The sequence below is a fragment of the Anopheles gambiae genome, chromosome 2 (genome assembly GCF_943734735.2).
Source record: "Anopheles gambiae chromosome 2, idAnoGambNW_F1_1, whole genome shotgun sequence".
NCBI classification, from domain to species: domain Eukaryota; kingdom Metazoa; phylum Arthropoda; class Insecta; order Diptera; family Culicidae; genus Anopheles; species Anopheles gambiae.
Window position 1 is genome coordinate 70841213 of NC_064601.1, and position 19543 is coordinate 70860755.

Here is a 19543-nt window from a genome sequence, read left to right on the forward strand (position 1 = left end):
CCACTTCTGAGATGTAAAATCGATTAAATTGTAGTCACTTCGATTTGGCGTCCTGATTCGTTCGCTTTTTATTCTGTTCTAATGGCAGCTGTCAAAAATAACCTAATGCTAATATACACGTACCGTGACATCAAGTAGCGTTTACACGTATATACATTTTCCAAACTTTTACAATATATATATATAGATATAAGATATATATATATATATATAGATATATATATATATATATATATATATATATATATATATATATATATATATATATATATATATATATATATATTACAATGTATATTTTTTATTTTTTTTATTTATTATGTTAACCGGTCTCGTGGCTTAAGGCTTGCGACATGGATACTGGACGAAGTTGAGTTTTGCGGTCCTGATGATTTGGTTTTCTTTGATGTTCCAGGAAGCAATAAGGATGATGCCGAAATGATGCTGGATGAGGATGTTGGTGGTCGGACGAGCTTTACTGGAGTGTTCACGGTGAGGACTGGCCGTCAAATTTGTTCGGTTTTAATAATCATTGGCTTATTGGTTGGTTTGATATTTTTAGGAAGCATTGATGATGATGCCGAGAGGATGCGAGATGATGATGCTGATGTTGACAACTGTACCAGTTTTGCTGGGGCATTAACGTTGAGGACTGGTCGGCAAATTTGTTCAGATTTGATAATTACTGGTCTATTTGCCTGTTTTGCACTTTCAGGAGCTGATGACGGTGATGCCGAAAGGACGCGGGGCGAGGATGCTGATGATTGCACGAGCTTCGCTGGGGCATTCACGTGAAGGACTGGTCGGCAAATTCGTTCAGATTTAATAATCACTGGTCTATTTGCCTGTTTTGCACTTTCAGGAGCTGATGACGGTGATGCCGAAAGGACGCGGGGCGAGGATGCGATGGCTGACGATTGAACCACGCCAGTAATCAGCCTCTGAAATTAATTTTAAAGTTTAAAGCAGTAATATCAATTAATCAGAGTAAACCTACAACTTTCGCTGAATTCATTGTAGTGCAAGGCAGTAATAAGTCGTTGTTAGGTAAAGTGACGGCTGAGGAATTAAAAGTTTTGAAAGTAGGCTTGGAAGTACAAAATATTGAGGAAAGATGTCAACCATTTCCGAAATTCCCCGGTATTCAGATTCGATTATCTATTAACAAAGAAGTTCCGCCGAAGAAAATATCCTATGTTCGCATTCCCATTGCACTGGAGAAAAAGGTAGAAAGTAAAATTCAACAGATGTTAGAAACTGATATAATAGAACCAGTTGATGGTCCCCCCGAATGGATATCACCAATGGGGCTGGTACCAAAGAACAAAGACGATATTAGAATTTGCATAAATATGAAGTATCCAAATCAAGCCATACAACGAGAGCATTTTCCACTTCCAGTTATCGAAACTTTATTGAACAAATTACAAGGATGTAAGATTTTCTCAAAACTTGATATAACTTCGGCTTATCATCACGTAAAACTCCATCCAGACTCGAGAGGAATCACCACTTTTATGACAAACAAAGGATTAATGCGTTTTAAACAATTGATGTTTGGAATAAATTGTGCGCCAGAGATCTTTCAGCGGATTATGACGCAAATGCTTCTAGGAATAGCTGGTGTAGTAATCTACATAGACGATATAGTCATTGCAGGAAAACATAAAGTGGAACATGATAGTAGATTAAAGCAGGTGTTAGAAATACTTGGAAAGAATAATGCTACATTGAATAAGGATAAATGTTCTATAGAAGTAAAAGAATTGGAAATCCTCGGCTACAATATAAGTGCGTCAGGTATTGGTCCCACAGAAGCTAAAATAGAGGCTATAAAGAACTTTAGGAAACCAATAACAAAAGAAGAGACTAGAAGCTTCTTAGGTTTAGTTAATTTTGTTGGGCAGTTTATTCATCACCTTTCAAGTAGATCAGAACCATTACGAAAATTCATCAGAGGAGAAATAGAAGTATTTGGAAAAGAGCAAGAAGCAGCGTTTGATGATTTAAGACTGGAATTGTCGAATAATGTACGTAAACTGGGTTTTTTTCAAACCGGAAGAGGACACGGAACTGTATGTTGATGCTTCTCCAACAGGATTAGGTGCCGTGTTGACCCAGAGGAATAAGAAAGGCATGTCTAGGATTATAAGCTTTGCATCAAAAGGCTTGACGAAACCTGAAAAGGTCTATCCACAAACGCAAAGAGAAGCGTTAGCAGTAGTATGGGCTGTTGAAAAATTTTATCCATACATGTTTGGTACTACATTTACCATCTTTACAGACCATAAAACATTAGAGTATATATTTGAAGGAAAGCATCAAAGCGGCAAACGAGCTTGTTCTAGAGCGGAAGGCTGGGCTTTAAGACTACAGCCATATAATTTTGTAGTAAAATACATTCCAGGCTCATCTAATATTTCAGATAGTTTATCAAAATTATGCCCTAATTCAAATAAAGATAAATCGTTTGATGAAGCTTCTGAACATTATGTATATACCATTGAGAGCGAGTCTGAAGCAATTACGTTAAACGAAATTAAAGCGGAAACAGATAAAGATGAAACAATGAGAGAGGTCATTAAAGCAATTGAAAATCAATCTTGGAAACCAAAACTAGCGCACTATCAGGCATTTAGTAAAGAACTAGGAATAGTGCAGGGTATTGTAGTTAGGGATGATAGATTAGTTCTACCTGAAAAATTGCGTCAAAAGGCCCTAAAAATAGCTCACATAGGTCACCCTGGCGAAGAAACTATGAAAAGAAAACTTAGGGAAAGAATGTGGTGGCCATATATGGACCGAGAAATCACATGTTTTGTAAAAGCTTGTGCTGGTTGTGCAGCAGTGAGACCTTTGGGTCACGCAGAACCAATGATTAGAAAAGAAATGCCAGATCGTCCTTGGCAGGATATTGCAATAGATTTTTTTTTCGGTTAAGGAATATGGAACATTTCTGGTAGTTGTCGATTACTACAGCAGATTCATAAAAATCATTGAGATGAAAATTACATCAGCAAGTAAGACTATCGAGGCTTTAGAGACAATATGCAAGGATCAATCATATCCAGAATCAATTAGATGTGACAATGGGCCACCTTTTAGTAGTGAAGAATTTAAAAACTATTTTAAACGTAAAGATATAAAAATAATTCACACAAAACCGTATTGGCCACAGATGAATGGACTTGTGGAAAGGAATAATAGAGGTATACTTCGTGCTTTGCGAATTGCGAAAGCAGAAAAAACAGATTGGCGCGAAGCAATTATAAAATATGAAAAGATGTACAACACCACTCCACACTCCATTACGGGAAAAGCTCCGCTTGAACTACTCACTGGAAGACCAATCAAAGGCCTATTGCCATCGTTAAGAACTACAGAGGTTTGGAATCGGGATAGTGAAGTTAAGGAAAGAGATGCTATAAAGAAAATGAAAGGAAAACTTTACGCAGATAGATCAAGGAAATCCAAACAGTCTGGAATTAAAGTAGGAGATAGAGTGCGGGTATGGAATTACCAGCAAGGAAAATCGGAGCCAAATTATGGAATTGAGATATTTAAGGTGTTAAGAAAAGTAGGAAATGATACGGTAGTTGTAAGTAGTGCAGGTGTAAAATATCGCCGGCCCGTGGCTCATTTAAGTAAGGTTTGTGACGAAGAAACGCAACAAAACAATACAATAAGTACACAACATAAACAGAAACAAAAGGATAAGAAGGAATTTAAACGTCCCACGCGCATTCGAAAAATCCCAAATAGGTATAATGATTAGTTTTTCTTTCTTTTCTTGCTTTAAGTAATAATAATTAAAATATATTTGAAATGTACATATTTCACTTCCGAGTAGAAAAGGGATGTAGAGTTGCGTACAAGTTCAGCAAAAGAGAGAGGATCGCATGAGTGGATGAGCGCTGAGCGCACTGGCTCAAAGAGAGAATTGTGAGGGAGAGGAATTGATGAGAGCGTATATAAGCAAGCCCGTCCGGCAAAATGAGTGTATTTTTTGAGTGATTTGAGTGACGCTGTCGAAATACAGTCGGCCAGAGCATGGATTCCACGCAAACAATGAGACCCCAAATTTTGAGTGATTCAGGCCGAGGGGTATGAGGAAGCTTGAGGAAGCACGGAGAAACGCGCTGCGATGAGAGTTCGCATTCTGTTTTACACGCGCGTTTCACTAACACCAATACAAATACCGTGCTTTGACGAGCCGTCTGTGAATGTGTGTGTGTGTCTTCTTTCAGCGAGCTCAACTTGGAGCTGCTCGTCACATCGTGTTGTCTCGCTTACACTACAGCATCGAACCATCGCTCCGTATGTCCCCCCTCCTACGCGTACAAAACCACCAGTACAGCGCGACGCTTTGTCGGAGATGGTTGTGCGCGTTTCGTTCTAAGTCCCGAGCGCAGTGTTTGTGCGTTGATGCGCATTTCGTTATAAGTCTCGTGTGCCGGTGTGTTTTGATAAAGTGTGAAGTGAACAGTGTGTACAGACGCACATGCAGTGCGTGCATCGACAGGTAAGAATTTGCTGAACAGAGGCAACGCAGATTGTCGACAAGTTTCCTGCAGCCTGGCTCGACCCGGTACTTTGCAGTATGACGCCATTCGTGAGTATGAAGGATTCTAAATGTGTTGTGAAAGTGTAATTTATGTTTCAATAAAGTTTTTAATGAAATAAAAAATGACCGTGTTTGTGTTTGTTGTTAGAATAAGTGCATATTTGCGATCGTGGCAATGCATGAAAGAAAACGAGAAACGAAAGAAACAAAAAACTTGGGATGTGTTGGTAGCATGATTGGAAAGAACACAACACATTGAGAACTGTAGAGCGCACCGTGCGTTACGGGTGGGGAGGGGGAGGGCTCGCGCGAGGGTGTAACTCATTCCTCCAAGAGTAACTGCTAACGGGGGACGGTACTCAAATCACTCAAAAAATACACTCATTTTGCCGGACGGGTTACGTTCGACGAAATCCGCTTCGGCGCTCAGTGCAAAAGGCACTCACGGCCCTTAAAACGATGTTCATTTTACCAGTTTTTTTGAATCTGGCAAGTTTTTGAATAAAATGAACTCTTTTGACGGTTACGTTCGTTCCCGATTTGTATGGGATGAAATCCCCGAGGTTTTGGGCTGCGGATTTGTGTCGAATTGGTAATCTTTCGCGATTCCAAAGTATCATAATGCTGATTTCAGAAATTTAAATGATATCATTTATGATGTTTATAATATTTATTATAATAATAAAAAAATAAATGTATATTATATTAATGAATATTGCTTATATATATTATTAATTATTTATGATTTTATTATTTATTATTATTGTATATATATTTATATATATATATATATATATATATATATATATATATATATATATATATATATATATATATATATATATATATATATATATATATATATATATATATATATATATATATATATATATATATATATATATATATATATATATATATATATATATATATATATATATATATATATATATATATATATATATATATATATATATATATATATATATACATATACATATACATGATATATACATTGCTTATATACGCTCTCATCAATTCCTCTCCCTCACAATTCTCTCTTTGAGCCAGTGCGCTCAGCGCTCATCCACTCATGCGATCCTCTCTCTTTTGCTGAACTTGTACGCAACTCTACATCCCTTTTCTACTCGGAAGTGAAATATGTACATTGCAAATATATTTTAATTATTATTACTTAAAGCAAGAAAAGAAAGAAAAACTAATCATTATACCTATTTGGGATTTTTCGAATGCGCGTGGGACGTTTAAATTCCTTCTTATCCTTTTGTTTCTGTTTATGTTGTGTACTTATTGTATTGTTTTGTTGCGTTTCTTCGTCACAAACCTTACTTAAATGAGCCACGGGCCGGCGATATTTTACACCTGCACTACTTACAACTACCGTATCATTTCCTACTTTTCTTAACACCTTAAATATCTCAATTCCATAATTTGGCTCCGATTTTCCTTGCTGGTAATTCCATACCCGCACTCTATCTCCTACTTTAATTCCAGACTGTTTGGATTTCCTTGATCTATCTGCGTAAAGTTTTCCTTTCATTTTCTTTATAGCATCTCTTTCCTTAACTTCACTATCCCGATTCCAAACCTCTGTAGTTCTTAACGATGGCAATAGGCCTTTGATTGGTCTTCCAGTGAGTAGTTCAAGCGGAGCTTTTCCCGTAATGGAGTGTGGAGTGGTGTTGTACATCTTTTCATATTTTATAATTTGTTATAACTGCTTTCGGATGTCGTTCAAACTTCTGCAAGCCGTAGACTTATTTTAGGCAGCTTGAGGCGAGCGCCAAAATTAAAATCTATTTACCAAAGGATTCGATCCGAAAAGAACGTTCGTACAGCATTCGCTCCTATTTATAATCTCTCCGTTTACCGCCATTCCGTTTCCATCAAACCTTTTTCTATCGTTTTTGCCGATTATCCTTCGCTAATATTTTACGCTTCCGATCTCTCAATCCTATGGCATAGCTCTAGCCATCCTACACTGTCAGTGCCGCTCAACTCTATTCGTAACATAATTGCTTCGCGCCAATCTGTTTTTTCTGCTTTCGCAATTCGCAAAGCACGAAGTATACCTCTATTATTCCTTTCCACAAGTCCATTCATCTGTGGCCAATACGGTTTTGTGTGAATTATTTTTATATCTTTACGTTTAAAATAGTTTTTAAATTCTTCACTACTAAAAGGTGGCCCATTGTCACATCTAATTGATTCTGGATATGATTGATCCTTGCATATTGTCTCTAAAGCCTCGATAGTCTTACTTGCTGATGTAATTTTCATCTCAATGATTTTTATGAATCTGCTGTAGTAATCGACAACTACCAGAAATGTTCCATATTCCTTAACCGAAAAAAAAATCTATTGCAATATCCTGCCAAGGACGATCTGGCATTTCTTTTCTAATCATTGGTTCTGCGTGACCCAAAGGTCTCACTGCTGCACAACCAGCACAAGCTTTTACAAAACATGTGATTTCTCGGTCCATATATGGCCACCACATTCTTTCCCTAAGTTTTCTTTTCATAGTTTCTTCGCCAGGGTGACCTATGTGAGCTATTTTTAGGGCCTTTTGACGCAATTTTTCAGGTAGAACTAATCTATCATCCCTAACTACAATACCCTGCACTATTCCTAGTTCTTTACTAAATGCCTGATAGTGCGCTAGTTTTGGTTTCCAAGATTGATTTTCAATTGCTTTAATGACCTCTCTCATTGTTTCATCTTTATCTGTTTCCGCTTTAATTTCGTTTAACGTAATTGCTTCAGACTCGCTCTCAATGGTATATACATAATGTTCAGAAGCTTCATCAAACGATTTATCTTTATTTGAATTAGGGCATAATTTTGATAAACTATCTGAAATATTAGATGAGCCTGGAATGTATTTTACTACAAAATTATATGGCTGTAGTCTTAAAGCCCAGCCTTCCGCTCTAGAACAAGCTCGTTTGCCGCTTTGATGCTTTCCTTCAAATATATACTCTAATGTTTTATGGTCTGTAAAGATGGTAAATGTAGTACCAAACATGTATGGATAAAATTTTTCAACAGCCCATACTACTGCTAACGCTTCTCTTTGCGTTTGTGGATAGACCTTTTCAGGTTTCGTCAAGCCTTTTGATGCAAAGCTTATAATCCTAGACATGCCTTTCTTATTCCTCTGGGTCAACACGGCACCTAATCCTGTTGGAGAAGCATCAACATACAGTTCCGTGTCCTCTTCCGGTTTGAAAAAAACCCAGTTTACGTACATTATTCGACAATTCCAGTCTTAAATCATCAAACGCTGCTTCTTGCTCTTTTCCAAATACTTCTATTTCTCCTCTGATGAATTTTCGTAATGGTTCTGATCTACTTGAAAGGTGATGAATAAACTGCCCAACAAAATTAACTAAACCTAAGAAGCTTCTAGTCTCTTCTTTTGTTATTGGTTTCCTAAAGTTCTTTATAGCCTCTATTTTAGCTTCTGTGGGACCAATACCTGACGCACTTATATTGTAGCCGAGGATTTCCAATTCTTTTACTTCTATAGAACATTTATCCTTATTCAATGTAGCATTATTCTTTCCAAGTATTTCTAACACCTGCTTTAATCGACTATCATGTTCCACTTTATGTTTTCCTGCAATGACTATATCGTCTATGTAGATTACTACACCAGCTATTCCTAGAAGCATTTGCGTCATAATCCGCTGAAAGATCTCTGGCGCACAATTTATTCCAAACATCAATTGTTTAAAACGCATTAATCCTTTGTTTGTCATAAAAGTGGTGATTCCTCTCGAGTCTGGATGGAGTTTTACGTGATGATAAGCCGAAGTTATATCAAGTTTTGAGAAAATCTTACATCCTTGTAATTTGTTCAATAAAGTTTCGATAACTGGAAGTGGAAAATGCTCTCGTTGTATGGCTTGATTTGGATACTTCAAGTGCAAAACAGGCAAATAGACCAGTAATTATCAAATCTGAACAAATTTGCCGACCAGTCCTCAACGTTAATGCCCCAGCAAAACTGGTACAGTTGTCAACATCAGCATCATCATCTCGCATCCTCTCGGCATCATCATCAATGCTTCCTAAAAATATCAAACCAACCAATAAGCCAATGATTATTAAAACCGAACAAATTTGACGGCCAGTCCTCACCGTGAACACTCCAGTAAAGCTCGTCCGACCACCAACATCCTCATCCAGCATCATTTCGGCATCATCCTTATTGCTTCCTGGAACATCAAAGAAAACCAAATCATCAGGACCGCAAAACTCAACTTCGTCCAGTATCCATGTCGCAAGCCTTGCTGCAGATCCTGAAAATGAAAATGCCAAAAAACAACCAGTGATTATCTCAGCAGTACAACAACACCTGGCCCAGTCATCAACCGGGAAACCAAGATATACGTATAGCCCTCCAATACCATCTGTTGCTTCTGAAGCTCTGCAACAAACACCATTCGGCAAAATTGAAATTTCGGCACGGCATGGATCTTCAGCAATGGAGATAAGTGATGCAGAGTTTAAGAGAACAACCCTTAAAAAATTGTCCAACATTAACACGTCTATAGCAGGTGTTTGGGCCGAAATGGAGTATCGCACAGACCATCGAAGAAAATTCACCGAAGCAATGGATCAGGAAAATATACCAATTCAAATACCTCGCCTTACAACCGCTGCAGAACTGAAATCTTTTAATGATCAGTTGGCTGAAGACACATATTTTCAAAATATTTGTTACCAGTTAACACAAAGAATTCAAACCAAGACAAATGATGCCAAAGGTCGAATGCACAATAGTTTTATATTATTATTTGCTAAAGAATTAGTTGTACAGTGCAGCTGGCGTGGCGGGGGCAAAAATGGACCAAAGATTCCAATGAATCAAAATGTAAATGTAATTAAATTATTTAAGAGAATAGGAGAGGACGATATTTTTGCTGTTAATATTGACGACGTAGAACGTTTTCTTTAAAAAAAAGTTAGATAACGCTCAAAGCAGCTTGCAAAACTGCAAAGGAAAAATCAAGAGCTCTAGTAAAATTTATCATACACGCAATAATAGAATTAATAAATGAGTTATTATTATTCTTTATTTAAATCTAAACCCTTCCTTATCTTTTACACTCACTAGCAATATGTAGACTCTACTTTGACGAAATATTTAAGATAATTTTTTTTAACAAACTGATCAAATCAGATATAACATAATCAAATTTATCTATAAACAAGCTTATGTAATAAGTTAAATGTGAAAATTAGGACTATTTTTAGTCCTAGTTGGTTTGATTCAATCAAAAATAAAACGTTTTAATCATATCAAGCAACGGAACTACAAAATGGTTTTGAAATCATAAATAAGTCTAAGATAACATTCCACCCAATACAGACGTATAAACTATGTGAAGTTTATTGAAGAGAAAAATCGCAAAAATAAAATTTCAAAACATGAGACATGCAGTAAATTAATTAAATTAATGAAACAAGCATTACCATGTAGTTTTTTTGCAAGTAAGAATTTTAATTGCTACAAACAACATCTACCATGCATCAGGAATAATATGATATTAAATAATTACGATGATAAGACCCACCGCTTTCCCATGCAAAAGCGTTTGAAAATAGTTCATGAAGAATTTCCTAGGCAATACTTAAACAGCATTGCACTAAAAATAACACGTTTTATGGACACAAATGGTTTCAAACGCTTTTGCATACACATTCTATTTTTTATCATCATAACTAAAAATACCAACAAAACTACAAACAAACTACAACTACGAGCAAATAAGTGGTTAGCTACAGAATGATTCTTAAAGTATAATGTTAGTGAATACGTGTTAATGAATTTTAATCCAACTGGAGGGTATGCAAAAGAGGGGAAAAAACAACTGTGCCAGGTTTTGATGGAGGATAGACAGCTACAAGTTTACATCTAATATCTAACAGAGAAATGTTTACGTCACACGTCTGAACATTTGCATCAACTTTATGAATAAGAATGTCTAAAGATGAAAATACCGATTCTGGATCATCCGCACGCAAAGCAAATGAAAATAAGCTGGAGCTGCATTCAAATTGTTTTCCAGATACTATAAAACATCCATTACTCTTTTCAACTCCTAAAAATTGAATAATACCATTACCCTTTGATAGAAGCCATTGGTCTCTTGGCAAAGGGCTTAAAAGAAAGTTTGACTCTGAAAAGATACCTTTACCATTTTTAGTTTAATGGGGAAATTTGCGTTTTTTGCTTGCAGCAGCTACTTCGGTTGCGGAACGTTCTTCATAACGTGCTGCAACTTGGACGCTACATCTAAAGCCTGAACGGGACGAGCGTTTTAAAATTTGCAAATAATTCTCGTAGTCATAAGTAGAATGCTTATGCAACGGTCCGTAATTAAAACAGTCTCGTGCTATATGCTGAATATTATGGACATTGCTTGTCAGCTCGCCACGGCCATAAATCTTTCCGTAATCTTTGACAAAACTGTTAAGGAATTCAGCGGTACGTTCCCAATGACGTCGATGGAATGAGGAGGAAAATATTGTTACTTCGCAGAAATACAGCAGAAAATGGCAATAGGCTTTCTCAGGCAAAACATCTTCCATTAACACGGGACTTACCTATAGCAAGTAAGATCTGAATTCCGTACCCTTCCAATATCGAATTACATTCAGCCCTCTGAGTTTGCGATGAATCTCAGAGGGAAGTTGTACGCTGATAAGAAATTCAGATATCGCTTGCTTTTGACCCTTGGACCAGGTAGGAATATTTTCATACTTACCACCTATAAGACCGCACAAGTGTCGGCGAGTCGCACCCTCATCGCATAAGTGCAACCCACAACTAGTCGGTAATTTATCCACCATATCAAAATCATCAAGGTCTTCCAGGGGTGAACGCCATTCCTGGTGATGACCCGGACAATCCCTAGATCTAAATCCATGGTGCGTTCGTAGAGGAGCGCCAACGTAGTCGAAAATATTTTTTTTCCAGGTTTATAATATGCCCCAACACAGGTACACCTCATACAACCGTGGTATCCATTGAAGTAGGCTGTTGCTGCAAAACACAAACATAATTAGCATTGCACAAGCTCCAGATAATTGTGTACATATAAGCAATAGTTGTATGTTTACATACCTTTAAGGAAAGCCCGCGCAGGAGAATCTGCAATAATAGCTTGGATCGAGAATTTTATCGAGCTCTACAAACTGTCTTAAAAATACTTCCAGACTGGTTGGTTTTGCTGGTCCACAAAACACTGCGATCATCATAATTGGGGCTGAGGGCAGTTCTACAATCTTCATAAGGATGGGCCAGAGCTGTGTAGGTTCACCTCTATGAAGAGGGAGTCCGTCGGTGGATACCTGTATCGATAATTCGTCGATTGATGGAACAGTTGACCTAAATGAATGAGAATGAAAAAATCGAAATACAATTAAAATACACACATTTACCAGACACTGTTTAGGCTAAATTATTTTCAAAACTTACTTAAAATAATTGACGAGATTATTTTCTATTCCTTTGTACCAAAATTCGCCGCCCGCTATCGATTGTATCTCTTCCCCGATGGTTTTTGGCGTTTTCAATAGCGTGCGAGAATCCTTGGGAAGAAGTAAATCTATCCATATTCCCAAAATAGCTAAAATTTCATTTACCGACGAGCGTGGCTGATTATGTACAACTGCCCAAGTTCGCAAACATTCACCAATATCGCTATGGTTGTTGCAGTTGTGAGCAGTTGTGGACCCTTCAGCCACGGCGTCGGTTTCGCTTTCAGAAGAACGATCACTGATGTTATCGGTATCGCTGTTGTGAGACGATGTTCCCATAAGCACTTCTGCATCGTATTATGGATCATCGTACTGGGATGTTAAACCTACAAGATAAAATAAAGTATAAATGGCATATTATTTTCATTGTGTTCATCGTTGTTGTTGCTGGTGAAATGTTTCGTTTTTTTTTTCGAATAGAACAATCCGAATGAGTTCGATTGACCAAATGTTATCATAGTATTTTCATAGTCCTGGACCATACTACAGCAAAGAAAATATAAACACTTTATCGTTGTTATTTAAGAACACATCACACAAATTGATACGATAAAATCCAAGGCATCGTGTCAATCGTGTAATCAACAATCTACGACACTTTTTGTTTACAAAATAACAATGAAATTGTCGCACACACGAATGGTAAATACACATTTATTCTTTAAAATAACACAGATGGAACATTATCTGTAGAATATTTCTTCAACAAAATACATTGGTACATTCGGTACCGGCCGGTACACTTCGGTCGTCATTTTGCTACCATTATAATAACATTAGGAATCGGAAATATTCTTTATCATTATAGATAACTAGAACAAAGAAGCACTTGGAAATTTCACTCACACACTCACTCACTGCTCCTAACAAACAACATACCTAAACGAATACGTAATTGTAGAATCCTGCCCGTTAGTTCGGTGCTGTTAATAGTTCGGTACTGTTTATTCCAAAAAACCCCTTCTTTGCTTTGAGCACTTGCTTATATACGCTCTCATCAATTCCTCTCCCTCACAATTCTCTCTTTGAGCCAGTGCGCTCAGCGCTCATCCACTCATGCGATCCTCTCTCTTTTGTTGAACTTGTACGCAACTCTACAGTAATATATTAATAATTAATGTAGTTAAACTCATCGATATTACGGTGCACCACTCCGCTTGTTCCCGCATCATCATCACCCAACATATTCTACCTATCATACTCCGTCGACATAGCTGCAAGCTTCTTGTTCCGTCGAGAAATAACTTTTCTGCTCCTCTTCATTGGTTGTGTAGCCATTTTACTGAAAAAAATCAACAAACTCCACTACCCCATCCCATGGAAAAACGCTCCCACCATCGAGGTGTTGACCAAAATTTCGCTGTGTGCATGAGACACACACTCGCACTCCTCCAGCCCTCCACAGCTGAACGATCCCACCGTTGCAAAGTTGCGAGATTTTTTGCTCTGAGCGTGAGACCCTGATGCGCAAGAGATGACAGTATGTGTAAAGACGATCATAATTCGATACGGTCAAAATGCGTGGATTGTCGTTTCATTTATCTGGTAATGATGATTTCACTTCATCAAAATTATAAACGTTCACAACTAGGCTGATAACAATATTTGAAATGTAAATCAAAATAAAATCAATTCATTTGAAGTAAAATAAATACCATTATACTCTATTTTGTCCATATGATCAACACTTGTACATAGTGCCATTTAATTTATGTTCTTCACTCTCGCGCTGTGTGGTGATCGTTCGAAACTCATCGCCAGAACGAATGCAAATTTCAAATGGGAAGGATTGGTGCCGGTAGATGGGAAAATTATTAAATGTGAATAGAAAAGTGGTTAAGTAAATCGTGAAAGATGTCAACGCAGGCGTAAATGCAGTATGTTTTGTTACATGATCTACGGGTAAGTGCATGCATAAGAAGAAGAATCTTCCAAATGATGTTTGTGTTCTAACAATCGTACTGCTTTGAATGTTTGTTTATTCTTCTATTATTTTCCATCACACCTAGCTATTTCATTACCAAAGCTCTTGATAACAGATCAAAGCAGATGGATCGGGCATACAGAGTCGCCGTTTAATTTAAAATATCTTCGTTATCGGTAAGTTTTAAATAGTACTAGTTTTGTTCACCATTCTAATACTCGATTTATCTTTCATTCCTCAGGCAAACGCATCAAGCAGCAAGTGTTTTTTTCCAACAGCACGCACCATCGGTGGTGCAGCAGCTAACGTTTTGTTCGCTTAGCGCGCACCATCAAGAATTGATATTTTGCCAAACAGTACTGTGAATAAAAAACTGCACACTTACTGTAGGAATTTCCTGGAATTTTTTGATCGGTCTACGCTCGCGGGAATGGTGGGTTCGTTGAGGAGAAGGAAAGAAAGGGTGGGAGCGAGGATTAACCAAAAACGCGAAATTGAGAATGAGGGGAGGTGCGCTCAGCGCTCGCGCTGGGACACTCACGATGCTTGAAATAAAATGTTAACAAGCATCGATTTCAAGCATGCATGTCGCGCGACATTTTGCCAAGCGGGAAGAAGATCACACGCACACAATCATACTTGCCACTTCCTATACGCGTGATCACACACACATCCATACTTTTGGACGGTTCGAGCACCAATCGAGCAAATTTAGAACAAAATTTAGTACCAATGTCAATTGGGATGAAACAGTGAAATATTTCGCTTTCAAAATTGTTGGAATTTGATAGATGAAATATTTCGAAATTTTCAGCGCTGAAATTTTTGGATTGAAATATTTCTTCGATCGGAATCTAAGCGTTTTCCTTGACATTTCTGCTCGCTTTTTAGATCGCTTTTGGTGGAAAGCGATCGAAAGTCCGAGCTACGAAACTGCTCGATTTTGTCGTGTGGGGTACTTTAATTAAAGTACCCCGCACGACAAAATCGAGCAGTTTTGTAGCTCCCCGCTGCGCAAAGCGATCGAAAACTTTTCCAACTCAAACTGCAAACATATTTCACAGCCCATGGTTGTGAAATATTTCGCATTGAAAATTGTTGCAAATTTTTAAATGAAATATTTCGAAATTTTCAGCGCTGAAATTTTAGGATTGAAAAATTTCTTCGATCGGAATCCAAGCGTTTTCCCTGACATTTCTGCTCGCTTTTTCGATCGCTTTTGGCGCAAACCCGCACGACAAAATCGAGCTGTTTTGTAGCTCGGATTTTCGATCGCTTTCCGCCAAAAGCGATCGAAAAAGCGAGCAGAAATGTCAGGTAAAACGCTTGGATTCCGGTCAAAGAAATATTTCCATCCTAAAATGTCAGCGCTGAAAATTTCGAAATATTTCATTTATAAATTTGCAACAAGTTTGAAAGCGAAATATTTCACAGCCATGGGCTGTGAAATATGTTTGCAGTTTGAGATTGAGAAGTTTTCGATCGCTTTGCGCAGCGGGAAGCGATCGAAAATCCGAGCTGCAAAACTGCTCGATTTTGTCGTGCGGGATTCCCACTGCGCAAAGCGATCGAAAACTTCTCGAACTCAAACTGCAAACATACCCGCTGCGCAAAGCGATCGAAAACTTCTCAAACTCAAACTGCAAACATATTTCACTACCCATAACTGGGAAATATTATGCATTCAAACTTTCCGCTGCGCAAAGCGATCGAAAACTTCTCAAACTCAAACTGCAAACATATTTCACAGCCCATGGCTGTGAAATATTTAACATTCAAAACTGTTGCAAAATTTATAAATGAAATATTTTGAAAGTTTCGGCGCTGAAAATTTTGGAATGAAATATTTCTTCGATCGGAATCCAAGCGTTTTTCCTGACATTTCTGCTCGCTTTTTCGATCGCTTTTGGAGGAAAGCGATCGAAAATCCGAGCTACAAAACTGCTCGATTTTGTCGTGCGGGTCGGATTTTCGATCGCTCTCCGCCAAAAGCGATCGAAAAAGCGAGCAGAAATGTCAGGGAAAACGCTTGGATTCCGGTCGAAGAAATATATCAATCCAAAAAATTCAGCGCTGAAAATTTCGAAATATTTCATTTATAAATTTGCAACAATTTTGGATGCGAAATATTTCACAGCCATGGGCTGTGAAATATCTTCTCAGTTTGAGTCTGAGAAGTTTTCGATCGCTTTGCGAAGCGGGTTTCCAAGCGGGAAGTTGCAACAAGTAACATACCAGGTAGGTTATCCTTAAATGGTGTAGTTCTTGAATTCGATGTTAGTTAATCTGCAATTTTTCTTACTAAATTGGTACGTGAAACAGGAAACCCGCGTCGTTGCATTTGGATTATCCACGATGAAATTTGCTTTTCTTCATCACACGACAAAATAGATTTCGGGTCTATGGTTGTTCCTAACTGCCAAACTACCACTGGGAACTAAGTCGATACTGAATGGTTGTTCGCGGGATTTTAAATCGTTTACAGGCTGCAGAGAAGCTCACATCGGTGTTCTTTAATAAATGAATACAATCACGGATTGCATTTTCGTCGTATGGTTTCATTTTATTCTTCATTTAATAAAAATATTGATGAATATTGTCTTAAAACAGCTGCTTTTTCCGTCTCTGAATTTACTACCGTGTTTGAATTGTCTGCATAGAAACGGCGCCCACGGGCTTGCCCACGCCCGAATGCAGAGCCGATTGCATACGATTCTATTTTTACCATTAACATGAGAGGGACCGGGCTTATACCCCGAACGTACCCGAAAGGTATGCATGCTTCACCCATCAGGATCTAAAGGCAAGGATAAGGCAAAAGAGACACAGAAAAAAATCCTTACGACTACACATGTCCTTTCGATGCGTTGTCTATGCGTCTCGCTCGGTATCACAGCGGCATACGGCAGGTAAGCAGTACAAATGCTGCTACCTGTTACGCACACATGTTTATCGAACAACTATTCGGTTCAGCTCGGTAAACATCACGAGGGCGCCGGAACAGAAGGGCGCAGACTTTTTCATGATTTTGTATGACTTTGGCTGTTTTGGACCACGCGTGTAGGCGCTGGCATTGGTACCGCGGCCTACTAGATTAAAAATTGCATGCTGGCAAAGCCCACAACATTAATCTGTCAAAAATCTACATTTACCGTGTACCTTTTTTCGGCAGCATTTAAAGTGAAAAATACTTGTTTATCGTCATTTTAAAATTACTAGCGGGCTAAAATAAATTCTGCAATCAAAGAATCTTTCATAAAAACACACTTTCATTGTTTTAATGCTCTGGTTCTCTTAATAATGAAACCTGCCGAGTTATTGGCTGACAGCAAATCTGTCGAAAAATTGTAAACTCTGTACATTTTGTTTGATATTTTGAAAAATATACATGTAAATGATGTGAAACTTTGTATATGAATAACAAATGAGTAAATCTTTATTTAAAAAATATGTGGAGGTTTGCTCTGTAATGGGATGGGATCCGAAGCCCCAGTGAGGGATAATACAGGCTCTCCCATCCAACTCCTATTCCGACACGTCCTCGTCGTGCAGAGTGTTAACATGTGTCACCACATATCCAAGCTTGGGTACACGGGCTTGACCCAACCCCTTGGGCGGATGGTGGCATATGGCGAACCAGGAGGGGGGTGGGTATCCCGGGAAACCGGCTGCCTGAACGTCGGGGAGGCAACCCGACGCTAAATAAAACGGTCACGCTAGCGCAGGGCCAGTCACCCAGTCTCACGGAACAATCGACTACGGAAAGCAACAGGAAGTTACGAAACGGACCTAACGATACCGACCCAACGCAATGCCCCCGGACTACTCTAAAAATGGGCTCATGGAACGTACGCACTCTTAGCAAAGCCGGAGCCTTGAAACAACTTGATGACGCCCTAGCCACACAGAGCATGGACCTCGTAGCTCTACAAGAGATTCGGTGCCTAGGGAACGGTGTGCACAACAGGCGTGGTAAGCAATGCTACGACATTTACTACAGCTGCCACGACCGCCACCGCGTACTCGGAACGGGTTTCGCCGTAGGTCCCCGGTTGAAACCCGCAATCATGGATTTCAAGGCTATAAACGATAGGCTATGCACCCAGCGCATGCGAGGCAAATTCTTTAATATAAGCCTCATAAACGTTTACGCCCCTACCGAAGAGAAAGAGGAAGAGGAGAAGGACCTTTTTTACGGCCACCTCGCTAGAATCGTAGATGCGTGCCCCAGGCATGACCTCATAATCATCCTGGGGGACTTCAACGCAAAAGCCGGTAGGGAGCCAATGTACCGCCAAAACACTGGTTGTCACAGTCTACATGAGCACAGTAACGATAATGGTAGTAGATTGGTCCAGTTAGCCGCAGCGAACAAACTGGTTGTAGGAAGTACCAAATTTGCACGCAAGAAAATCCACAAGATTACATGGGCACACCCTGGTGGAGAATCCTTCAACCAGATCGACCGCGTGTTAATAAGCTGCCGACGACAGTCGAGCCTGTTAAATATCAGAACTTATCGAGGAGCCAATATTGATTCCGATCACTACTTGGTTGGCTTAGTGATACGTTGTAGAATCGCTCGTCCCCGCGCCAATAGGGACGGAGAAAACACGCAGCCTCGGCTCAACACGAACTCTCTAAGGGACATTACTGTCCAACAGGAATTCAAAGCCGCTTTAGAAGAGTCTCTACTACCAGAAAACAGATATGAAACTACGAGCGAGAGGTGGAACGCTCTAAAAACAAAAATAATAAACTGTGCAAGAAATATACTCCCACCACGTCGTCGCAACCAGTGTTGCGAACGGTGACGTTCATCGACATAAAATTGTAAACATTCATTCGATTTGAAGCTTCCCATTCCCATCTCTCTCTGTCATTTGACATTCCCGTCAAAAAATGTCATTTGACATGAAGACATTTTCAAGATACATTCATTTGACATTCGCCAAGCTGTATGAATCGTGAACTGTGTCGTATTGCAAATGGCCGTATTCATGTCAAACTACAACAGAGCGTGCGGTGAAAAGGCTTTCAATTCATTAGTTTTTGTTTGTGTCAATACGATAATCGCTCGAATCTTCATCAAAACGAAATACACGTAGCAAGTTGAGTGTAATATTAAGTGTAAAAGTGGATAATTTTGAATGTGATATAGTGATACAAAACATTAGAGCAATGGTCGAAAACATTACGGCGAGCACATCGGGAGGGAAACGAAATCTACGCAGTATACTGATCGATGACTGCGTGGCTGTGGAAAATGGACACATGGTGTGCACTATTGACAATTTCAATGGTTGCAAATACCGCCAAAAGAGCGAAAAATATGATCCGGGGAACTTCATCCGGCACATACGAACGGCTCACCCAGTGTTGGCTAAGTCATGTGGACTCATACAAGAAGAAGCTGCAGCTCCATCGAAGCAAAAAAAAATTACAAAAGTTCCAGTAATCATCGACCGACAAAAATTATT

The 19543-nt window shown here is 38.7% G+C and overlaps 1 protein-coding gene across 1 annotated transcript; it reads right to left on the reverse strand.

Annotated features, from left to right (window-relative positions):
- Positions 1–8518: 8518 nt before the first annotated feature.
- Positions 8519–11564, reverse strand: LOC133391716 (uncharacterized). Its single transcript, XM_061647607.1, has 3 exons — positions 11365–11564; positions 8732–8892; positions 8519–8661 (listed from the first exon to the last, which is right to left on the reverse strand). Exons 1-3 carry the CDS (start codon positions 11447–11449, stop codon positions 8581–8583), a joined length of 327 nt encoding a protein of 108 aa, XP_061503591.1. The 5' UTR covers positions 11450–11564; the 3' UTR covers positions 8519–8580.
- Between the last annotated feature and the right edge of the window lie 7979 nt (positions 11565–19543).

Bases quoted from the DNA above. Each gene is read 5' to 3' on its own strand.
- LOC133391716 (XM_061647607.1), bottom strand. From the start codon at position 11,449: ATGGTGGATAAATTACCGACTAGTTGTGGGTTGCACTTATGCGATGAG. The intron at 8,893-11,364 runs GTAAGTATGAAA...TTTCATTTTCAG, and splicing joins CTTGTGCGGTCTTATAGGTG to GATCTGCAGCAAGGCTTGCG. The intron at 8,662-8,731 runs GTGAGGACTGGC...TGATATTTTTAG, and splicing joins GCTTTACTGGAGTGTTCACG to GAAGCATTGATGATGATGCC.